Source organism: Cottoperca gobio, chromosome 2 (assembly GCF_900634415.1).
Source record: "Cottoperca gobio chromosome 2, fCotGob3.1, whole genome shotgun sequence".
Taxonomy (NCBI): domain Eukaryota; kingdom Metazoa; phylum Chordata; class Actinopteri; order Perciformes; family Bovichtidae; genus Cottoperca; species Cottoperca gobio.
In genome coordinates this window covers 11,056,013-11,078,783 of record NC_041356.1, presented here as the reverse complement: position 1 = coordinate 11,078,783, position 22,771 = coordinate 11,056,013, and the positions used below count along the sequence as shown (strand labels likewise).

General features: G+C 43.9%; 1 protein-coding gene across 9 annotated transcripts in view; it reads right to left on the bottom strand.

The window, feature by feature from the left end:
• Window positions 1-320: 320 nt before the first annotated feature.
• LOC115021176 (fibronectin type III domain-containing protein 4-like) overlaps window positions 321-22,771 on the bottom strand; it is a 56,244-nt gene continuing 33,793 nt past the window's right edge. For 8 of the 9 annotated variants that reach the window (XM_029451410.1, XM_029451465.1, XM_029451419.1 and 5 more), the window contains 6 exons: window positions 8,955-9,070; window positions 5,316-5,417; window positions 3,733-3,835; window positions 2,807-2,896; window positions 2,312-2,478; window positions 321-697 (listed from right to left, as the gene is read on the bottom strand). In XM_029451410.1, the coding sequence (XP_029307270.1) occupies window positions 656-697; window positions 2,312-2,478; window positions 2,807-2,896; window positions 3,733-3,835; window positions 5,316-5,417; window positions 8,955-9,014 (564 nt within the window). In that variant the 5' untranslated portion in view covers window positions 9,015-9,070 and the 3' untranslated portion in view covers window positions 321-655. Of the gene's footprint in view, window positions 698-2,311; window positions 2,479-2,806; window positions 2,897-3,732; window positions 3,836-5,315; window positions 5,418-8,954; window positions 9,071-16,669; window positions 17,459-22,771 lie in introns of those variants that run through there. The other variant, XM_029451391.1, reaches the window with a different exon arrangement.

Here is a 22,771-nt window from a genome sequence, read left to right as displayed (position 1 = left end):
TATTGAAAGAAAAGCATCTGATGGTTTGATGATCATTTTTAGTTATTTAGTCATAATTTAAAACGTGTGATAACAATATTAAACATAGCTGGTTACATTAATTAAACAGTAAAATGACGAGTTTAATTTATTAAAGTGATAAAGAAAGCTAACAGTCTAAATGTTTGTTAGAATTACACTTCAATTACCAATACTTTCAATTGTTCCTATATATTCTAATTACATTTAAACTAGTCTGAAGTTAGTGCTGTACATCTAAAAATACAGATGATTGCAGAAAATAGTAGGTACACACACACACACACGCACGCGCGCACACACTAATTTGAGGCCGACATGCTGGCAAATATTCACAATTAGTCTTTGAAATCATTTTTGTACAGCAGGAAATGAGTTTGGCTGCAGGTCGGATCCTCCTGGAAAAGCTTTAAAAGAGCTGCAGTGTGCACGGGTTTGTTTTAAAGTCAGCATCTTCTGCCACTAGAGGGCAGCAGTCCTCCATAAGTGCTTCTCACGTTCCCAATATTTTACAATAAATACAATCTCGGGTCTATAAAGTCTCCACTTGTCGTGATAATCCCCGTGAGGTTCCTCAGGCAAGTGTTGCTCATCGCTGACTCCAGGAAGTCGCTGCCGAGTCCCAAAACATCCAACCTCAGACTCTAATGATGCTGATGGAGGAGGAGGCTCTGTGGAGCTGAGGGAGAGAGAGACGAGTGAGAGGGAGCTGTGTACATCAACACATGAGTCATAACCACAGAGGGTCACATACATGACTCATGAATCTCACTGTGTGGGACATTTTCACTGCCACGTGCCTTCATGCTCTTTATATATGATGCATGTTAAAAGATGTACTAGATAATCATTTCAGAGAGGCTCAGATGAAGTTCTCACTCAATTGCTTTCAGGTTTTGGCAGAAAAAGGAACTGTTGCAGCGGGGAGCAGGATGAGGCAGGATGAGGCACTCCTTGTTATCCAGGCACTCAGACGTCAAATTAATGACGTTTGGCACATCTTGTTTTGTTCTTGTTTTTGTCTTATCTGTGCCCGGAGGCAACTTGTGACAAAACACATTTCTAATGGATTTTGAATCTAAATGTGACACTTTTCTTCTTTAACATGCATCCTCACCACACCGTTTGAGCCTCATACTAATGAGATGCAATTAATCATTGTGCAATTGAATTGTTAACCTTGTGAGTCCTTATCAACTCAGCCAAACTTTATATAAACTGACAGAACTTTGTTTGAAATGATGCACAAATCACAGAGTTGGTTGAGTTTCAGTGTGAACATTATGTCACTTATCTCTGTTTGCCGCCTGCTCTCTCTCTGTTTGCAGCCTGCTCTCTCTCTGTTTGCAGCCTGCTCTCTCTCTGTTTGCCGCCTGCTCTCTCTGTTTGCAGCCTGCTCTCTCTCTGTTTGCCGCCTGCTCTCTCTGTTTGCCGCCTGCTCTCTCTCTGTTTGCCGCCTGCTCTCTCTGTTTGCAGCCTGCTCTCTCTCTGTTTGCAGCCTGCTCTCTCTCTGTTTGCAGCCTGCTCTCTCTGTGTTTGCAGCCTGCTCTTTCTCTGTTTGCAGCCTGCTCTCTCTCTGTTTGCAGCCTGCTCTCTCTGTTTGCCGCCTGCTCTCTCTGTTTGCAGCCTGCTCTCTCTCTCTGTTTGCAGCCTGCTCTCTCTGTTTGCCGCCTGCTCTCTCTGTTTGCAGCCTGCTCTCTCTCTCTGTTTGCCGCCTGCTCTCTCTGTTTGCAGCCTGCTCTCTCTGTTTGCAGCCTGCTCTCTCTGTTTGCCGCCTGCTCTCTCTGTTTGCAGCCTGCTCTCTCTCTCTGTTTGCAGCCTGCTCTCTCTGTTTACAGCCTGCTCTCTCTGTTTACAGCCTGCTCTCTCTCTCTGTTTGCAGCCTGCTCTCTCTGTTTGCAGCCTGCTCTCTCTGTTTGCCGCCTGCTCTCTCTGTTTGCAGCCTGCTCTCTCTCTCTGTTTACAGCCTGCTCTCTCTGTTTACAGCCTGCTCTCTCTCTCTGTTTGCAGCCTGCTCTCTCTGTTTACAGCCTGCTCTCTCTCTCTGTTTGCAGCCTGCTCTCTCTGTTTACAGCCTGCTCTCTCTGTTTACAGCCTGCTCTCTCTCTCTGTTTGCCGCCTGCTCTCTCTGTTTGCAGCCTGCTCTCTCTGTTTACAGCCTGCTCTCTCTGTTTGCCGCCTGCTCTTTATATTTAGCCACGATGGCAGCAGCTCTGGTTGCTAGGAGATCTCTGATGCATCGTGCAGAGACGTGTGAGAATATGAAGTCTGATGAGGGGAAGAAGTGACGCACCCGGCTGCTGCGCACGGCTCCGTTGTGGTAGATGGGCGAGCTGCCGGCTGAAGTGTTGTAGTAGGGCGGGGGGGCTCGGACCAGCGGCCTCTTGGCTTTGTCTTTGCTGCAGCTGGAGTCGTTGTCTTTGATGATGTCGTACTGACGGCAGAAGAGGGCGATGACGGCTGGGGAGGAAGGTGACGAAGACGTGGAGGGCGGGAGGAAGAAGAAACAACGTGAGAAACACACGAGCAGCGTCTACACACGTAAACACATCCTCACACTCGGGATGAACTCATGTGGGATGTGAAGCATCTCAAAGAGATCTGAACGTTGGGTGATCTGTTGTTACATGAATGCAAGAGGAACACTAATCTAATGCTATATATGATATATGATATATATAATGATATATAATAGTGTTACAGTGTTACTGCTAAGAATACATGTTCCTGAGTACTTGTACACACTTTCACACCTCCAGCACTGACAAACACAGAGATCCAGGCTGACCTGCCCACAGCAGCAGCACGGTGGTGATAATGAGCAGCTCTCCCGTCTGTAAGTGAGGAGTCATGCCCAGACCTTCCATCGCCGGCTCATCTGAGGACAAAGAAGGATTCAACAATGACAAACTTTATCAACAAGGACACAAAGGATGTTCCAAGAGGATGGTGCTGCTAAAACAACAACAACAGAGCAAAGAAATGGCAATTAAAAAGCTACGTTTGCTGTATCTGGTGCAAATAAAAACAAGCTGAATAAAATTACAGTCACTTTACCGCACCGTTGTGACGAAAAGAGAGCTGAGCCAGAAGGCAAAGCTCTCAATCTACCGGTCGATCTTCGTTCCTACCCTCACCTATGGTCATGAAGGGTCATGACTGAAAGAACGAGGATCACGGGTACAAGCGGACGAAATGTGTTTTCTCAGACGGGTGGCGTCTCCCTTAGAGATAGGGTGAGAAGCTCAGCCATCAGGAGAGACTCGGAGTAGAGCCGCTGCTCCTTTACGTTGAAAGGAGCCAGTTGAGGTGGTTCATCTAGTAAGGAGCCACCTGGGCGCCTCCCTAGGGAGGTGTTCCAGGCACGTCCAGCTGGGAGGAGACCCCGGGGAAGACCCAGGACTCGGTGGAGAGATTATATCTCCTCACTGGGAACGCCTCAGGATCCCCCAGTCGGAGCTGGAGGATGTGGCCCGGAGAAGGGAAGATTGGGGTTCCTTAATGGAGCTGCTGCCCCCGCGACCCGATCCCGGATAAGAGGTAGACGATGGATGGATTATAAATGTATTTTTTTATGCCATTTTAAGTGGCACTTTTATTTATTCTCTTCTAAAACTCAAGGCCGACTTGCACTTTGTGTGTGTGTGTGTGTGTGTGTGTGTGTGTGTGTGTGTGTGTGTGTGTGTGTGTGTGTGTGTGTGTGTGCTTATTTACGCTGGTCCAGGACTCCGGCTGGATAATGGTCACTCCTCTCCAGAGTCCTGAAGTGGACGGCACGGCTGGGCTGACTGTCTGCATCCGGCCCGACAGACTGCACCTAAACCCCCCCCCACCCCAAAAAAAGATGGCGTTTCTTTAAAGCATCTTTACAGAACTCCTCAAACGTTGCACTTCTTTACAGCTGACATTCCCAGAGGACGACATTATGTCATGATGAAAAGAAACGGCCTTGCGAGGGTATATTTAGCGAGCAAGTGGTGCTTTGGTTTTTGGACGGGATCCTGGATCGTTGGAGGACGAGCGGTTCTGTGAATGTAGAAGCAGACTGAACGCTGGTTAGATTAAAAAGGGAATTTAGATTTCAGCTAAAGACACATTTGGGGGCATTTTCAGCAAACCAAGCAGAATAATGGAACCCACTTGCAAGAAATATGCAAAGTTAATTGTGTGTTTCTCGTTCAAACTAAAGAATTAGATATTCCTGGCAGCTACAGCGGAGTTTAATCTGAGAAAATATTAAATTCAACAATTATAGAGGGAGAGAAAGACATCACAGAGACAGTTACATACACAGGAGGTCCTGCACATTAAACCCAGAGGTTAAATACGACACTTTTCTGTGGAAGTTGTTGCAGGAAAATGTCAAAGCAAAGCAGAAGTGAGTAGAAAATGAAAGTGAATTACTTTAATCCCTGGATTAAAACAAAAGCATCCAAAAAGAAGAGACTGCAAACTGTCCTTGAGAAGAAGAAAACACCCCAAATCTCCACCAAACTCCAAAAGGAAATTCTATTATTTTAGCGTCATCTTCTACATGAAGGTCAAAGGTGAAAGGTTCAACTTTGCACCCTGCTGGTGCCGTCCAGGCTTCAGTGCTCGATGACGCTCCTGCAGGACATCCGCCCGCTGACGAGCACATTCAACCTCCGGCTGAAGGACAATCGGCGTCAGTGTGTTAAGCTTTAATGGATTATAAAAAGTCACATGAGATACTCCTCCTTCAGAGCGAGAGAGTGTCCCGATGATTCATTTAGACACTTTGAAGTGTTTAAAGAAAGGCTTCAGTTAGTTCTGCAGTAAGGAGGTTAATGTTTGTATTCAATGACGTTAAAGCTCCACTGCAGAAATCTAAAGCGTCTCATTTGAAGCTTTTTACACATTATTACAAAACAAATCTTAACGAGTCCACTTGACAGCTTTTTTTCTCCAGAGCTTTCAACCACATCTCACAGTCTTCTTCACTGGATGAACGTGACACAATGAGGTTGTTTTCACCTTCAACATTATTCAAATTCTGAATACTGTGATTTATGGCTGCGGCCTGAATGATTTAGTGGGTAGTGAGGGGCCCACGACTTCTTATTAATGCCAACATTATGATTTATTATCCATAAATTAAGTTTAATCTTCGAATTTACAACTTTTCAAGCTGCTTTAATGTAAAGTATCATCATGAAATCAGGTATTTATGGTCAGATTTAGCAGAATATTTGCTATTGTTTCAGCATAACAACAAATAAACCCAAAGTAGATGCACTGCAGCTCTGTGGAGAGATAAATGTGTGTGTGCAACTCACCTGGACGCTGTAGTGTGTGTCCTCGTCCAGGTCCCACAGCACACACCAGCGGCTGGACGTGTTCACCTCCCGGATGGAGCGCTGCATCAGGCCGTCCTGCCTCTGGACACGTGCGAGCAGAAGGACACGTATTAGCAAAAGGTTGCTGGATTTCACATCCAAGCAGATCTGTAAAGATCTGTAAAGATCTGTCTCTGTAGCTGCTAAATGCTCCACTGTGTTCACCAGCTCTCGAGCTGTGTCTGACTGCTGTTCGCTTTTCTTCTGAAGAGCAGCTTCAGTGAGGAACAAGGCGATGATAGTGGAGAGAGGGAACCGAAACAGAAAGATAATGAGCTGAAAGATGCTATAAAGCTTTGTAGAGCTACGGGTAATAATAATTCTTCGTGGGTGTGTCCCTATGAGCGACTCCTTTCACACTAACCACAATGTGGTTATGTAAACAAACGGTTTTCTTGAACTGGATGAAGGTCCACTGCTGCAGCCCGTGATGGGTGTTAGCAGTGTAGTTTAGAATGAGACTAGTTTCCCAGTAAGTAAATGTGGCTGTAAAGCAGTAAAAGCTGAGGAAGAGTCAATAAATCAGAGCGCTGGCGGGACGCTCGAGGCGCTCCAGATGTCTGAATCACCAGAGACTCAGAGCGAAGTCTCCTGCGAGGGTCAGTCCGGAGGTTTTATTGTCCCACATCGCTGAAACACCGTAAATTAATGGATCTTTAAGAAGTGCAAAGATAATCTGCAGCACAGACTCAGCTGCAAGGTTCTCTGACTAGAATAAAAACTACAAATCCTAATAAAAAAAATGTAAAACTTCTATTAAATCTGAGTATTTGTCAGAACTATGAAAACAGCAAATGCCACAAACAAACAAATAACATTCATACAGTTAGATGCACACACACACACACACACACACACACACACACACACACACACACACACACACTACTGCAAACACTGAAAATGAGATTCAGAGGAATATTAATTCTATATTATTATAGACGATTTATAATATTATTATTATTTATTATATATTATAGTAATTTATTTTATTATTATAATTATTATTTATTATATATTATTATAGTAATTTATTATTATTATTATTATTATTATTATTATTATTTATTATATATTATTATAGTAATTTATTCTTCTTCTTCTTCTTCTTCTTCTTATTTATTATATATTATTATAGTAATTTATTATAGTAATTTATTATATTATTATTATTATTTATTATATATTATTATAGTAATTTATTATATTATTATTATTTATTATATATTATTATTTATTTTATATTATTATATATTATTATAGTAATTTATTATATTATTATATATTATTATAGTCAATTTATTATATTATTATTATTTATTATATATTATAGTGATGATTTATTGACATTTATTTCTATATATTTATTTACTCATCCATTTTTTCTTCTTCTCTTATAGCCTGCTGCAACAAATATCATTAATGACTCTAAACTTTCTATTTCAATATTATATAAGTATATATTTCTTTGTCATTTCTGTGTGACAATAAAAAACCTGAAAAAGTTATTACTTGTGTACTAAATCTACATTATTATCAGGTGAAGTGAACTATCAGCAGACGTGATACTGCTCTCCTGCTTTATCTTTTAGGAGAGTAATAACGGAACATATTAACACAATGTTGCGTGTGAACTTATCAGAGGAGGTGCAGCGCGTTTCTATATTTCCTGAGGTCTGCTGCTCTTTGAGAATGATTTCCACAGGAGCCTGGTAATAATTACATTTGTGCTTCTTTAACATAACCTTTGAAGTTTTCCATCTGCCCTTTATATATCTTACACACAGTGAGAGCGTGTAGTGAATATATCAGAGTGAAACTTAAAGCAGACGCGTCGTCCTCCTTCCCACAGAGGGCCAAACATTAAAGGAGTAAACTTGTTGAATGACTTTTAGCTTGTGCGGTTGTGGTTGTTGTGTGAGGCCCCCGGCCCTGACGTACACAGGTGGAGACACAGTTTGGCTATTTTTAGGTGATGAGGGAAGAGAGCAGCTTAATTTATTTCAGCAGTGCAGTGCAGATAAACAAACCTCTCGGTTCTGTCACAGGCTGACGGTTTTCTTCTAGAAGCTCTATCTGCAGGCGCAGCATGCGTCTACATCCGCCCACGTGTGCAAATCTATCATCAATTAACCTTGTGACACTTTGGGATCTACCAATCAAAATAAGGATTATTGCATCTCAGATTCACAATCTCAAAGTGGGTTACTTCCTGTGTGTGTGTGTGTGTGTGTGTGTGTGTGTGTGTGACAGCGCTGTTGCGTAATGTGTGAATCTCGGCAGCCGGAGCTTCTGGGATTTGGAACGACTTCAGATGATGAAGCAGCTCTTCATGTGAGCAGATTCCCTGCTTCTCCTTCACCGACACAACGCTCAGCTTGTTACTGAGAGACGGAGAATGTGAAATGAAGAAAAGAATCCTGAAGATATTGATTGACTGCCTTTTTCTTTTTTATATAACTGCATGCAGAGATCTTTTTCAACCTCATCCTGGAGCTTGGTTTGATGACTAACAGTAGAGAAAGCCTCCTGCATGGACAGCACTACCTGCTCCCATCACCTCCCCTTTAATATCAGAGTAAGCTGTTGCAGAAGAGCTTTCTGAGCTTGTGTTTCACATCCTCTCTTCTTGCAAACGGTTGATGAGTCAGACGTGAGACGACAAAACCCCCCCCGAGTCGATGTTCCTTCTGTGAGACGAGGCCCGGACAAATAATTTCCACTAATGGAGACGACTCCCACTCAGAGCTCAGCTGATCCTCCGCTCGCCAACCTGTGGGTGGGGAACACACTGAGGAGAATGAAGCGGGCTGAGTTAGCAGCTCGGGCTTCAGGAGATGTTAATGAAATGTTTTGTCATTTCCAAACAGGTGTACTTGAACCCCCGCGGGGAAGATGCCTAAGAGGGGGGTGGGCTGTCGCTTTGAATGTAGAAAGATATTCACATTGAGCTGTAACTGTGATCAGCAACATCGTCTCCTTCGTGCTATTTGCAAATTCAAGGTTTTCTTTTGGCCGCAAACTTTAGCAATCAGGAGATTTGTTTTTTTTATTGTCACTTCAGAAAGTACCTTCACATTAACAGGTTCGATGTTTACGACTGCAGTCGTCGGACATTTCCAAACTGTTAAAGGAGACTCCCCTCGTGGATGACGCAGCGCTTTAAAAAGAATCCAGACGACCACGGAAAAACAAAACATAACTCAACTTTTGGGGAACGCTTTCCAGCCCGAGCAGGTCGGCGGTCTGGGCGTTCGATTCATAATTTATATTTCTTAATTTTGTATCGCTGCTAAATTAATTGGCCGTCAACCAGATGAGAGCGCAGGGGGGGGGGGGGGGTTAGATCGGGGTGGATCTGACGCGAGACACTAATTATATTCCAAGCTTTTTGAGGATTAAAGCAATTAAGTTAAATCAATCTTTGAGCTCAGTGCATAGTAAATATTCACACACACACACACACACACACACACACACACACACACACACACACACACACACACACACACACACACACACACACACACACACACACACACACACACACAGAGTGATGGTGGTACTACTTCACTGTACCTGCTGTGAGATGGAGTATCCAATGACGGTGTCCCCCTGAGGGACGTTCCAGGTCACCATGGCCGAGTGCGCCCTCAGCTGGGTCACCGACACATTCACCGGGGCTGCTGGCACAGCTGTTAAAACACACACACACACACACACACACACACACACACACACACACACACACACAACTCTTAAAGTGGCACTAATAAATACTGGAATCACACATTGTGTTGATTAAAACAATAACTAAATAAAACCACACAATTAAAATGATAAATAAAATGGATGTCGTGTCCATACGTCTCGCTGGACGTCCTGAACACTAAAACAAACACACTGACGCTCCATCAGACGTCTGTCTACGTGTCCTGGAGCGAGACACTTTCCCTTCACCTCTGTCTGTGTGGATTAATGTGTCCACTAAAAGGCTCAAATGTAAATGTTTGATCCTGTGCTCGTAGGACGAACACACATGCTGCACTTGAAGGCTCGTGTTAATGATCCTCTGGGGGGAAATCTGAAGTGTGTGCTGACGCTGGGAGAGTGTGAGAGATTCTCTTTCTATATCACTACATCATCAGTGAACGCTGTGACCTCCACTGAGAGCAGGGAGAGGAGAAGGGAAATAAGTGTTATAATAATAAACTATTACTTTCATTTGTGATGCTTCATGAGGAAAACATCTGGAAATAAGGATTAGAAAAAGTAACGGGTTGTACTGGAGATATGGAGAGAGCAAGGAAGAAGGAAGGAAGGAAGGAAGCAAGGAAGTAAGGAAGAAAGGAAGTAAGAAAGGAAGCAAGGAAGCAAGGAAGTAATGAAGCAAGGAAGAAAGGAAGGAAGGAAGGAAGAAAGTAAGGAAGGAAGAAAGAAAGAAAGAAAGGAAGGAAGGAAGAAAGGAAGGAAGCAAGCAAGGAAGGAAGGAAGGAAGGAAGGAAGGAAGGAAGGAAGGAAGGAAGGAAGGAAGGAAGGAATAAAGTAAGGAAGTAAGAAAGAAAGGAAGGAAGCAAGCAAGGAAAGAAATCCAGCATGAAAGCATGAAAGCAGGGGAACTAAGACAGAAATACACATCAAAGAAAGACAGAAAGACAGAATAAAGATAAAAGAGATGAAAAGAAGACGAGAAAGATACAACGACACAAAACAGAAAATTATTAATGCAAAAAAAGATGAGGAGGAGAAAGAGAGGGGAGCAGAGGGGGGAGCAGAGGGGGGGCAGAGGGGAGCAGAGGGGGGAGCAGAGGGGGGCAGAGGGGGGCAGAGGGGGGACAGAGGGGAGCAGAGGGGGAGCAGAGGGGGGAGTAGAGGGGGAGCAGAGGGGGAGCAGAGGGGGGAGCAGAGGGGGGACCAGAGGGGGAGCAGAGGGGGAGCAGAGGGGGGAGCAGAGGGGAGCAGAGGGGGAGTAGAGGGGGGGCAGAGGGGGGGCAGGCGTCGTCCCTCCTCGCTCCTTCACGTCTGATGGAATCAGTAACTGGACTTTTACTCAGAAGATATTGATGACTTCACTGCATCCACTCAAACTTCTTCTTCTCTTAGCGCAGGACAAGAATAGCAACTTCTCATCCATTTCTCTGGACGCAATTAATGCGTGTCCGCTGAAAGAGTGTGTGTGTGTGTGTGTGTGTGTGTGTGTGTGTGTGTGTGTGTGTGTGTGTGTGTGTGTGTGTGTGTGTGTGTGTGCGTGTGGTTTTAGAAAACACCATCAGCAGGGAAAAGCCGCAGCAGCCAATTAGGACATCCAGGCTAAAAGAAGGACATTAATAACTCTGAAGTTTTGCATTATCTTCACGTTTTGTGCGATGCTTTGTGTCTTGTAGTTATTAATGGTGAAACATGGCAGTATTATATTTTGAAATATATTTAAATTATAAATGTTAAGGTCAGTGTCCATCCAATCTTCTATTAATTTTTCCTTTTCATTTCTTGTCACTGCCACAGCTTCTGTTGGCTTGAGATCTGATGATGGTCCATGAAGCACTCCTGAAGCAGAAATGAAACGACAGCCGCATCGCCTCCCTTTGGCTGTGAAAACAAAGAATCTCCTCATTTCCAGGCCGCAGGCGGCAGCACTGACTCCATCTCTCCGAACATTCGGTGACAGACTAAAAAAAGCACCAAACCCAAAGCATCCAGTCTGTGGAGCCTGAGCGTGAATGTCAAGCTCTCTCTCAGGCTAACCAGCTAACAGCTCATTATGAGAGCCAGCCAGCCCCCGCTCCCAGCAGGACACGCTGCTTAAAACCCTCTTTAAAAGAAAATCAACATATTTCCTTCCTTAAATCTGTAATTTCCTGCATTTGTGAAGAAAGGCTTGTGAACCTGTTGCTCTCAGCATGTGTAGGAGGAGTGAATGAAAGCACGGAACCACAAAGTGGGAGGTTGTTTGTTTTTTCACTTGATAAAAAGCAACATTTGTGACTACCCAACCTGTCCTGTGGCAGAATTGCATTCTGGTCTATTTCCTGCTGCTGTGGGCGGAGACTTTGTCCACCGTGCTGATGAATTCCTCTCTGTGTAATTATTGGATGTGATAAATTGTGTCTGCAGAGAGAAATTCTCCGATTCTGATGTAAAACCTGATGTTTATAGCTCAATTTCTCCAGATGAAACTGCACTTTACGGCCAAAAGTATGTGGACACCCACACATTACACCCATTAGTGATTCTTTAGGACACTTCTTCTAAAACAAATATAGGTTTTCTGCACGATTTGGAGCCGGCAGCAGGGATTTGCTTCCATTCAGCCATAAGAGTAATCGAGGTTAAACGTTAAGACCGAGTGTGAAGCGACATTTGCAAAAACGTTAGGCTGCACAAAGTGAAATAACACGTGCAACATGTCCTGAGGTTTAGGACTCAACTTCTACAGAAAGCTCAGTTTGGTGCATGATAGCACTGCTGTCATGCACCAACAATGACACCTTTGCAGCAACTAAATGCGATGTCATTCTGCAAGGTGCTGCGAATATACCTTCTCTGATTCTTAGTAATGTGAACGCTGTATCTCTGCTGTTAACATGTTTATAGTTGCACCTGTGATAACTTGAGTGAGTCGTAACATCTTCTCATAGTATTACAAAGTGCTTCTGAAGCCTTCTGACTCTCACATCTGTTACTGAAACTCTTCAGATAAGGAAAACTCTTTAACTGGTGCCACAAAGTTGGAAAACATCATCCACGCATGCATGTCCACATACTTTTGGTAACATAGTGCAGTCATGACGCCACAGGACGACTTTTTAGAACGAGTTCTCCTTTCCAGAGAGAATAGAGAACAAAAACAAATATATGTACATAAAATAAAATACAAACATGCAGAAACATCTCATCCTCCACCTACACACACGTCAAAATCATGTTCCCGACCTCCCGTCACGTCACAGCTGCTAAACCCCAGCCTCTTTCATCTGCCACGGCTGTAATGGAGTGCACACACAGTGAATAGCTGCTGGAGACAGAGGAGAGGAGATGGAGATGAGAGGGGGAGACAGAGGAGAAGAGATGGAGATGAGAGGGGGAGACAGAGGAGAAGAGATGGAGATGAGAGGGGGAGACAGAGGAGAAGAGATGGAAATGAGAGGGGGAGACAGAGGAGAAGAGATGGAGATGGAGGGGGAGACAGAGGAGAAGAGATGGAGATGAGAGGGGGAGACAGAGGAGAGGAGATGGAGATGAGAGGGGGAGACAGAGGAGAAGAGATGGAGATGAGAGGGGGAGACAGAGGAGAAGAGATGGAGATGAGAGGGGGGAGACAGAGGAGAAGAGATGGAGATGAGAGGGGGAGACACAGGAGATGAGATGGAGATGAGAGGGGGAGACAGAGGAGAAGAGATGGAGATGAGAGGGGGAGACAGAGGAGAAGAGATGGAGATGAGAGGGGGGAGACAGAGGAGAAGAGATGGAGATGAGAGGGGGAGACAGAGGAGAAGAGATGGAGATGAGAGGGGGGAGACAGAGGAGAAGAGATGGAGATGAGAGGGGGAGACACAGGAGATGAGATGGAGATGAGAGGGGGAGACAGAGGAGAAGAGATGGAGATGAGAGGGGGAGACAGAGGAGAAGAGATGGAGATGAGAGGGGGAGACAGAGGAGAAGAGATGGAGATGAGAGGGGGAGACAGAGGAGAAGAGATGGAGATGAGAGGGGGAGACAGAGGAGAAGAGATGGAGGGGGAGACAGAGGAGAAGAGATGGAGATGAGAGGGGGAGACAGAGGAGAAGAGATGGAGATGAGAGGGGGAGACAGAGGAGAAGAGATGGAGGGGGAGACAGAGGAGAAGAGATGGAGATGAGAGGGGGAGACAGAGGAGAAGAGATGGAGATGAGAGGGGGAGACACAGGAGAAGAGATGGAGGGGGAGACAGAGGAGTAGAGATGGAGATGTGAGGGGGAGACGGAGGAGAAGAGATGGAGGGGGAGACGGAGGAGAAGAGATGGAGATGAGAGGGGGAGACGAAGGAGAAGAGATGGAGATGAGAGGGGGAGACACAGGAGAAGAGATGGAGGGGGAGACGAAGGAGAAGAGATGGAGGGGGAGACACAGGAGAAGAGATGGAGATGAGAGGGGGAGACACAGGAGAAGAGATGGAGGGGGAGACGAAGGAGAAGAGATGGAGGGGGAGACACAGGAGAAGAGATGGAGATGAGAGGGGAGACGGAGGAGAAGAGATGGAGATGAGAGGGGAGACAGAGGAGAGGGAGGGTGTCAGGAATAAGGGGGAGATGGATGGACGGAGAGGGAGGATAACAAAGAAGATCGATGATGGAGGCAGCGGTGAGATGGAGAGATGGAGAGAGGGTGGAGAACAGGGGAGAGGAGGAGGAGGGGAATATGGATATTGATTAAAAGATGAAATATAGCCATTCAGGTGGATGTAAATGCACACACACACACACACACACACACACACACACACACACACACACACACACACACACACACACACACACACACACACACACACACACACACACACACACACACACCTCGCATGTCCTTGTTTGTCCTTGATTTTGTCGGCTGGTTTGTTCAAATTATGCCCATTCATCAATTTTTAAACATTTCAGAGAACATTTAGCATTAATTGTTCTCTATTCAGCCAACTTTGGGATTTGTAGTGTCTCCGCTGTAATGATGAAGAATATATACTAAATGTTACATAACATGTCATCTCCCAACCCTCTTTATAGAAGAACAACTCCATGAACATTCATATTTAGAAGAAGAAGAAGAAGAAGAAGAAGAAGAAGAAGAAGAAGAAGAAGAAGAAGAAGAAGAAGAAGAAGAGAGCCAGGATGTGTTTACTTGTGAGGGACGTTCCTCACACACACACACACACAGAGGTTTGATATTTCCACACGCTGCTCGATACATAAAACTAAATTGTTTGTTTGCAGCTCCTAGCAACACAACAACGCCTGCGTCTTCACCGGCGACAGAATCAACAAGGAGCCTCGTGACATCGTTTCTCCAGGAGCAGAGTCGTCTCTGACGTACGACTCAGACGCTAAATCACAGCCAGGGAACATTTTGCTGATGGACTCAGACAGTCTAATCTGGCTAATGGCTCGCTCCCCTCTCTGGGATGAACGGGTGTTTATGTATGAGTGTGTGTGCGCTCACAGAAACAACCTGTGCATGCTGATTAAGATACAGTATGACCAGGTGCATTATGAGCCAAGGTGTAAAACGAAGACTTGTTTTGGCTAAAAGCCCTCGTTCTCTTCTTTTTGTCGTCACTTCAGAGGTCACTTTGCCGTTTGTGGGCTTTTTGTTGTAGTTTTTCATCTTTTTATTGTCGTTTTGTGTCTTTGTAGTCGTTCTGCGTCTCTCGTTTGATTGATTATCCAATAAAAAGTCACGGGCCGGGCCCCTGGGCCGCGTAGGTCCCATCAGTAATCCTTCTGTGACTACAGTTATATAAGACGTGACATTCTGAAAGTTTCTTTAACTGGACCCACACTTCAACAATAACCTGAGAATGTTAATTTGCTCTCAGCCGGGAGAGTTTAGTCACGACCCACGAGAAGCAAAGTGATGCTGCCAAAGTGAAACAACCCAAACAGTAGAAACGCAGGAATCATTGTAATCGTCAGGCTTCTGGGGAGGATCAGAGCGAGCACAGAGAATGCATAATGATCAACACTGAGAGGAGCGGTGAGCTGAAGCAGAGCAGACGGAGAGCCCCCCTGCATCAATAAAGAAGCTCTTCTTCTCAATAAAAAAGTCCCATGATGCACGTCGGCTGCGTTTCTAAGCTCTCCTACGTGCAGCCGATCCTCAGCTTCCGTCTTTGAGCTCCTTTTCCAAAACAAGACATCTTTTGGTTTGGGGTCTCATCTGCAGTGAGCTGCAGGTGGTTGTGCATGAGGAGGAGATCACGACCTCTGAACTACTGGAAACACTAAACTACTTCTCATCTCTGTTGAACATGTTGTACAGCTGAACTTCCAGCTAATAAATGGACCTCAATGTCAACGACTGCTGATGTATGACTCGACACTCGATTTTCATGAATGCAAACGCTCGAGGCAACGAGCAGCAGGACGCTGAGCGTTAAGATGAGATGTTTATGACATGAGCGGAGAAGGTAAAGGCCATGTGGGGAAATGTAAAAGCTGCACTTCATTGGCTGAATCAATACAGAGCCTCGTAAACGCAGATTAGCCACCTCTTGGTAATCCGCACGCTGATTTGGTTTCATTTGCTTTTCATGAAACTTGAATAAAGACAACGAGAGCAGGAACGTCAGACGTGGTTTGGATGATTTGAATGTATTCCTGCTGATTAAAGAGATGGAGAGAGAGAGATCGCTCTGAACTCTAACCCTCTGATAGACTCAATTAAGGTTTTGACACTTTTACAACAGCTGTTTGTCTTGTTGAAATACACGGTCACCCCGAATCACACAGACGAGATGAAGAAGCAACACGTTACTTAAAGCTGTGCATCCAGATTGTTCCTCCTTAACAGCATTAGCTTTGTTATTCCACACACATACTGTTATTCTAACTCTTAATTCAACCTATATGATGTTTACGCTGAGTTTTGTTTATGATTTTATAATGATGTTTGCACTGAGAACATGGAAAACAATCATAATCTTTCCCCCAAAATGCCGTACGAACATCATTTTAAAAGCCTTTGCTTTGTATTCAATAATGTTCCAATATATTGAAACCAAGAGCAGGAGGATTTCCTTCCTTCATGTCCAAAATCCCAGCATTTGTTCCATTTGTTTACAGTTAAATGCTCAACAAAGAACAAGTGACAGGATGTCATCATTTCAGAAACACCTGCAGGATCAAGTCCAACGTATTATTGCTCCTCCTACAGTCGTAATGCTATAACAGCTGTTTATTGCTGTTCAAAATCTTATTTCTGTAAATAATGCATCGAATTGATCCTCCCACTTCTCACCAGTCATAAGAGAGGTGGTTAGAGAGACAAAAAAACAGATTTCTGATGCATTTCAGCAAATGTGCTGCTTGATAATTGTCTGCTTTACTGATTTGATGCGATACAAATCGTATGTTCTAATGTATGTTTGCATTTGAGCACCTTTAACACACAGCTGTATCATATCCTGGTACACACATCGCTTCAGTATCTGAATGCTGCCAGATGTTTGCACCTGGTATTCGTTGTTTCTGGACTTGGTTTTGATGCCAGGACGTTGACATTGAACATAAACTGAGTAGAAAACGGATGATTGTAAACACACTCACTCGCTCCGACCATCCCCGGTGTTTGCCAGCAGGCCAGCAGCAGCAGCAGCCCGAGGTCCAGGTGCACAGACGCGGTCATAACCTTCTCCGTCTCCTCGCACGCACCACGCACACTCACCTCTGGCTCTTCTCTTCCTTCCCCCCCCCCCCCCCTCTTTTAACTCTCCTGTGTTTTACTGGAAGTTTCCCCGCAGGGTCACCACTGTTCCCACATCATGTCCATCTATAACAACCGGAGCCTGCAGCTTCCGCTCTTCTGCGTCGGTTTTTATTCCCAACTTGCACAAAGAAGTCTGCAGGTATGCAGCTGCTCATTCAAATCTGCCGAATGAATATGAAACGACACTTCTCAGTCCCCCTCGCGCAGCAGAGCCAGCATGGCGCCTCTGCAGCCCGGAGAAGCTAACAGGTTGTTCGAGCCTTTCCGCCACTTGTCCTCGGCTCTGCATGCATCTAGCGGGATCGATTTTGCGTCAAATGTCCGCTGAACACGCATGAATTCGTGTTTCCCCGCAGCAGGTGGAAGGTCGCGGGAGGTTCAGCACCGCGGACAGCGCGCGGGCGGCTCGGCTGTCACCCCCCCCCCCCCGCAGAAATATCCGCGTTGTTTGAGGGTTGAAGTGAAGAAGAGAGAAGAAGACATTAAGGTGATGAGGAGGCTGACAGGAGGAGGCTGGACACGCTCAGGTGCTCCGTCTCCATCTCTGCTTTAATCTGGACGATAAAGAAAATGTCTGTCTGCAGGAGCTTCAGCGGTACACACACATCCTCACACACACCAACACAGGCATGCACGAGACTGACGCTACACATCCTGCCACTACAATGAGGAGGGAGGAGGAGGAGGAGGAGGAGGAGGAGGAGGGAGGTGGGGGTGTGCATTTCATCACTTTGGATTGTCTGCGTGTTGACAACTGTTGATTATGTAATCAGATTACATCTGACACACCTTCACAGGATTGAAGTATTGTTCTTGTAGTTGATGTTATTACTTACATTTATTCCACAGATATAGTTACAGGCAAGTGTTGGACGAAGGACTAAGATATTTAACTTAAGTCTTTACAAGTCCAGTGGAATGTTATAACCTCTTAAAGTAACAGCTCTCACCCTGCACAACAACCTATTTTAGAATCACTTTATATATAATATAAATAGAATAAAGTAGCAGGAAATAGAAAGTACCTCAACATTATACTAAACTGTGTTAAACACATAAAGACCGCTAAACCTTTACAGCTGGTTCATCGAAAGAACAGTTTGAGGCCTGAAGAGGAAACATTATTCATTATTTCATCTAAAGGAAGTGTAATCAGCTCATTAATCATCTCGGTCTAGACCCCCCTGCGCACACGAGTCATGTAAGATGACATTTAGTACAAGAAGAACATTGTAAACTCCTTATTGGTGCCACTATAAATCCCTGACGCATTATTGTAACAGCGTGACTGAAGGAGGCCTATTGGAAGCCTCAAATTAAATCCCCATGGTAACATTACGAGGCGAGAGAGAAGATGTTCAGCTCGTTATATTCTCATAATACCCGTGCGTCTTTAAAACAGGAGATCGAGCCTCCATATTGAACCTTGCTTGATAAAGTGGACTCTAAAGTTGCTCTTCCTCCGTGCTGTAAGCTGCCATTTGTCCCAGATCTGGCTGTCAAAATAAAATACGTGTTTGATAAAGTCCTTATTTGAAAGCTGCGGGGCGGCAGTCACTCAGCCTCTGCAAAGTCCTACAGTTTGACATTTGTGACATTACGTATTGATTCAAAATCAAAGGTGGTGCAAGCTCTTCTCCTGCTCCTGATTTACAGGGATCAAATGTCACCGAAATGTCTTTCCAACCTTCAAAGAGGGAGAACTACAAAGCTCAATGTTCAAAGTACACACGTTTTATTTCGATGAACTGTGAACACCAGCAAATGTTGCACAGCACATTCTTCTTTCCTGTCAAGTGAAAGTCAGGTGTCTGTATGGATTCGTAGTGTTACATGAAATGTATGTATTAAATACTCATGTCAGCTGCACAGGAGTTCTGCAGACTTAAAGTTTAATCATCTGCCAATAAAACAAAGTATTCTGGATAATAAAGTCCTTAAAACATTTGAAATATATATTAAATTTCAAAATAAAACGTGCAAAATATACATGTTTAAATAATCCGTTCTCCCACAACGGAGGCGCTGCAAAAAATAAACATAATTGTGGATGACGGTAAAAATAAAGCTCTATTTCCTGTTTGTGGTGTATGCAAAAACAGCATAATGTAAAGATCAGTATGCAGAACATATGATGAACTTATGAAACAGATGCATTGTTATGTTTCAAGCTGTTAGTAGTGGAGTAAGAAAGTACAATATAAGTATAAATTAGCATAAAAAGGAAGTACCTCACAGTTCTTACTAAACAAATTGCTAACTTTACAATTTAATAACACAACAAATGATGCAGATGTCAAACTGCAATCTACTTTTGTACAACTGAAAACTTTTTTTCAGAGCATAAAAATAATTACGAGGGTCACAGATTTAAATAAATGATCCACGCACACAACCAGCATTTGTTGAGAGCTGCATTGAGACATCTGCAGGACGCCTCCCTGTGGCGGTTATTTTGAGCAACTGGGAGACGACAAAGAGACGGGGAGGATGAAGAACATGCTGGAGGGTTTGAATATCTCATCTGCTGTGGGAACGCCTCGGGACCCCCCCAGAAAAAGATGAATCATCCGCAGGAGGAAAAGACTTGTGTGCTCCTCAAAGACAGAGAAGTTTTTAAACTGGCCGGCTGCACAACTTGTATTTATCTCTGCTTTAACGCACGTTTTATTCCCAACATGTCTTTTTATTCTTTCATCTTATTGCTGGGTATTTTATTACTTGTCAGATGTTTGTTCAGCAGTTTGTAACTTTAAGAAAATAAACTTTATTTGGATTATTTACGCTCCTTTATTCATTAGAATGAAATGCATCTCTGACTTGCCGCTGGTGAGAGATGAAGTTAGCTGGCTTTGCTTTATCTTTGGAATAACATTTAAATTTAACATCTACTAACTTGCAGGATTTCCAGCCTCTAAATTGCACTTTGAGTTTCTTTCGTTCTTCACCTTCACTCACATTTCATTTATCACCCTCAGCACTGAAGCATCACTTTCGTTGCTTTGTTGTTGTTAAAGTTCCGCTCTCTGTCTCTGCTCACAGGACTTATGAAAGACACAAGGGCATACAATCAAGTTGTCCTCCCTTGTTTATTATGCTAATGTGTTTCTGCTGTATAATACTCCGAGAGAAAAAGCCCTTAAGTTAAGACGCAGACTCAGAGGATTAAAGAGTGCCTCTGCTTTGAGTCACAATGCAGCAGACGCTATGATGGAATCAATCTTCACTTTATTTTGAGTCAGGCTCAAAATTCAAGGTCTGGACGTCAATGAAAACTTTATTTCTTTTCATTTAAGCTGATTATCACAACATTTATGAAGGATTTCTTACTTAATATGAGTGTTTTTAGATGTGATAATTGCTACGATAATAAAAGACTTGACTGACTCTACCGACTTCAACAGAGCGTTACGTCTGCATCTCGACCTCCTTGAGATGAACCCTGTTCACTCCTGTGTACCGACTCTGTCCAGCAAGGGGAGCTAGCAGCCTGCAGAGCATCCTTTGTCCTTTGGCAACACCAAGATTATGAGTCAACTTCAGATCTCGTCTTCCTCCAGCAGAGCAGATGCAGAGAAACGAGGCCACAACGCACGACTGTGTGGATTTACAGTAAGACGTGTCGTGGCTTCTGTCTGTGAGACACCAGATCCACATTCAGGGGCGTTAACTGCAGCTGGAGTCAAAGTATTTAACAGTAATTATAAAAAAGCACACAGGTATTGCAGGTATGCATCACACACGATGATACTAAATGACACAACTAACTAACTGGCATTAATTCATGAGATGCATTAACAATATGGGGTCTAATTCTTTCTATATGTGTGTTTTTATTTCTTAAAAGCCAAGACGCACACTGTTATTTAAATGTCACAATGCCTACATGTGTTGTCCCCCAACATCCTACATGAATGTTACTCTTTAATGTGCATCAGCAGCTTGTGAGACAGCGAACACCCCCTCACAACACAAGATGCATTCACTGACAGGGGGGAACTGCAGGACGTTACAACCTCTGCATCAGCACGCATGGCGACGCTAACATGCAGATGTTAAGCAGGTATAATGTTCACCATCTTAAGTACAGCTGAAGCTGATGTTATTAGTTCTCCAGATATTTGGTCATAAACCTAAAGTCTCAAACTAATACAGGATTCTAGCGAGAGTTGAGAGAGATCCACTAAAGCATCTTTATTTAACAAACTTAGTGAGCCGTGCTGAAACACTACTGTTAAAAACAAAAGAATGAATATATGTCCGGTTATAAAAAGCACTGAGCTGCAGGGTTTATCCTGATTGTCCACAGCTGAGTGCTTTTGTGCAACCGTACAGTATCCCTCGGATACATGAATGCAAATTACACATAATAATAATGACGGCAAGAATTATGAATTACAAGCGCTCCCTGCCGAGGTTGAACAGTTTGATTTATTATGTTTTAATTCACTGTCCTGACTTGACTTCAGCTTCTTGGTTTGCATTTTTCTTGTATTTCACAGATTTATGCAGCCGTGAAAACCTCTGGATCTTCACTTGAGGGGGAAGAGAAATGCTTGAAATTACAAGGCCTAATTAAATGTATTTTTAATGATGAACGCCAGCCATGCAGAGGCTAAGTGAGCAGCTCCACATATGGTGCTGCAGCCACGAGGAACGTCTGTGCGTCCATCCTGCAGAACACCACTGGGTTTTTACATAAGAAGGTTGCTAGTTTGACGCCTGACAAAAGGAAAAAGACACCGAGTCAGAACGTGTTTGCAGATGAAAACAAACTCAGCTTTTTATTAATGCATGAAACATTAATTATCATTTCATACAGACTTGAAGCGGCTCATTCACAGAAACGTCTGGCGCCGTTATTTTATATCTTTTCACTACATTTAGTGGATTTGGTTCTTTATTTAGACTTGTATGTCTATATTCCCAAATCTGTTCCAATCTGTGTTTAGTACCTCATATGTTGAGCATATAGATCCATAAATCAGCCTGAACATGCTATTAAATTCCTATTTCAACATATGTGATCCCTGAAAGAGAGTTTATTATGTTACCTCAACCTTAAATATACTATTTAGCAAACCCTCACCTTCCTATGCTTGTGAGCACATTTGATCCTCACAAGAATAGAATAAGAAGTCCACACAGGCCCTTTGCATAAACTATGGAGACACACACACACACACGCACACACACACACACACACACACACTCTGACACTTCCAGTATATTCAGGGCATCAAGGCTTCAGTCCTACTGACACCCAGGGGAACTTGTGTCCTTTGTCAAAGCAACTGGTTCTGCCACACTGGCAGCTTCAGCTAGGAGGCAGTGTGTGTGTGTGTGTGTGTGTGTGTGTGTGTGTGTGTGTGTGTGTGTGTGTGTGTGTGTGTGAGAGAAAGAAAGAGAAATATGTGTATGTGCATGCTCCGTATTATCATTAAGCTCGGTGAGGGCCAAGCATCTACATAAAGTACTTACAGTACAGTCGCCCTCAAACAGTTTGATTGACAGGCGATCGCTAGCAACCGCATGACTACAAGTGCTTAGCAACAAGGACAAGATGTATCAGCTCTTGTCATCTTCACAAAAAGGCGTATTCTCCCAGCAGGGAGTGCAGCCAAGAAACGATCGCTTTATGTTGAAACTTCATAAACCCAACGGACCACTGCAGCCAGCTTCTTACAAATATATTATCTCTGATTTTATTTTTATTTTTTTTACTGTATTTCCAGCTACTATATCATATTTTATTTGATCCTTTGTTTTTGGAGGTTGGGAGTCACTACTGGGTTATGGTTGTGGTGCACGCCCAGTAGCATGTCGGCAGACAACATCAAAGTGTTTGAGAGAACCAGCTGATCTCTGCATGTTGAACACATAAAGCAAAGCGAGCCCTCCCTCCAGTTCGTCATTATTCCTTTTGCTCAGAGACAAAACTG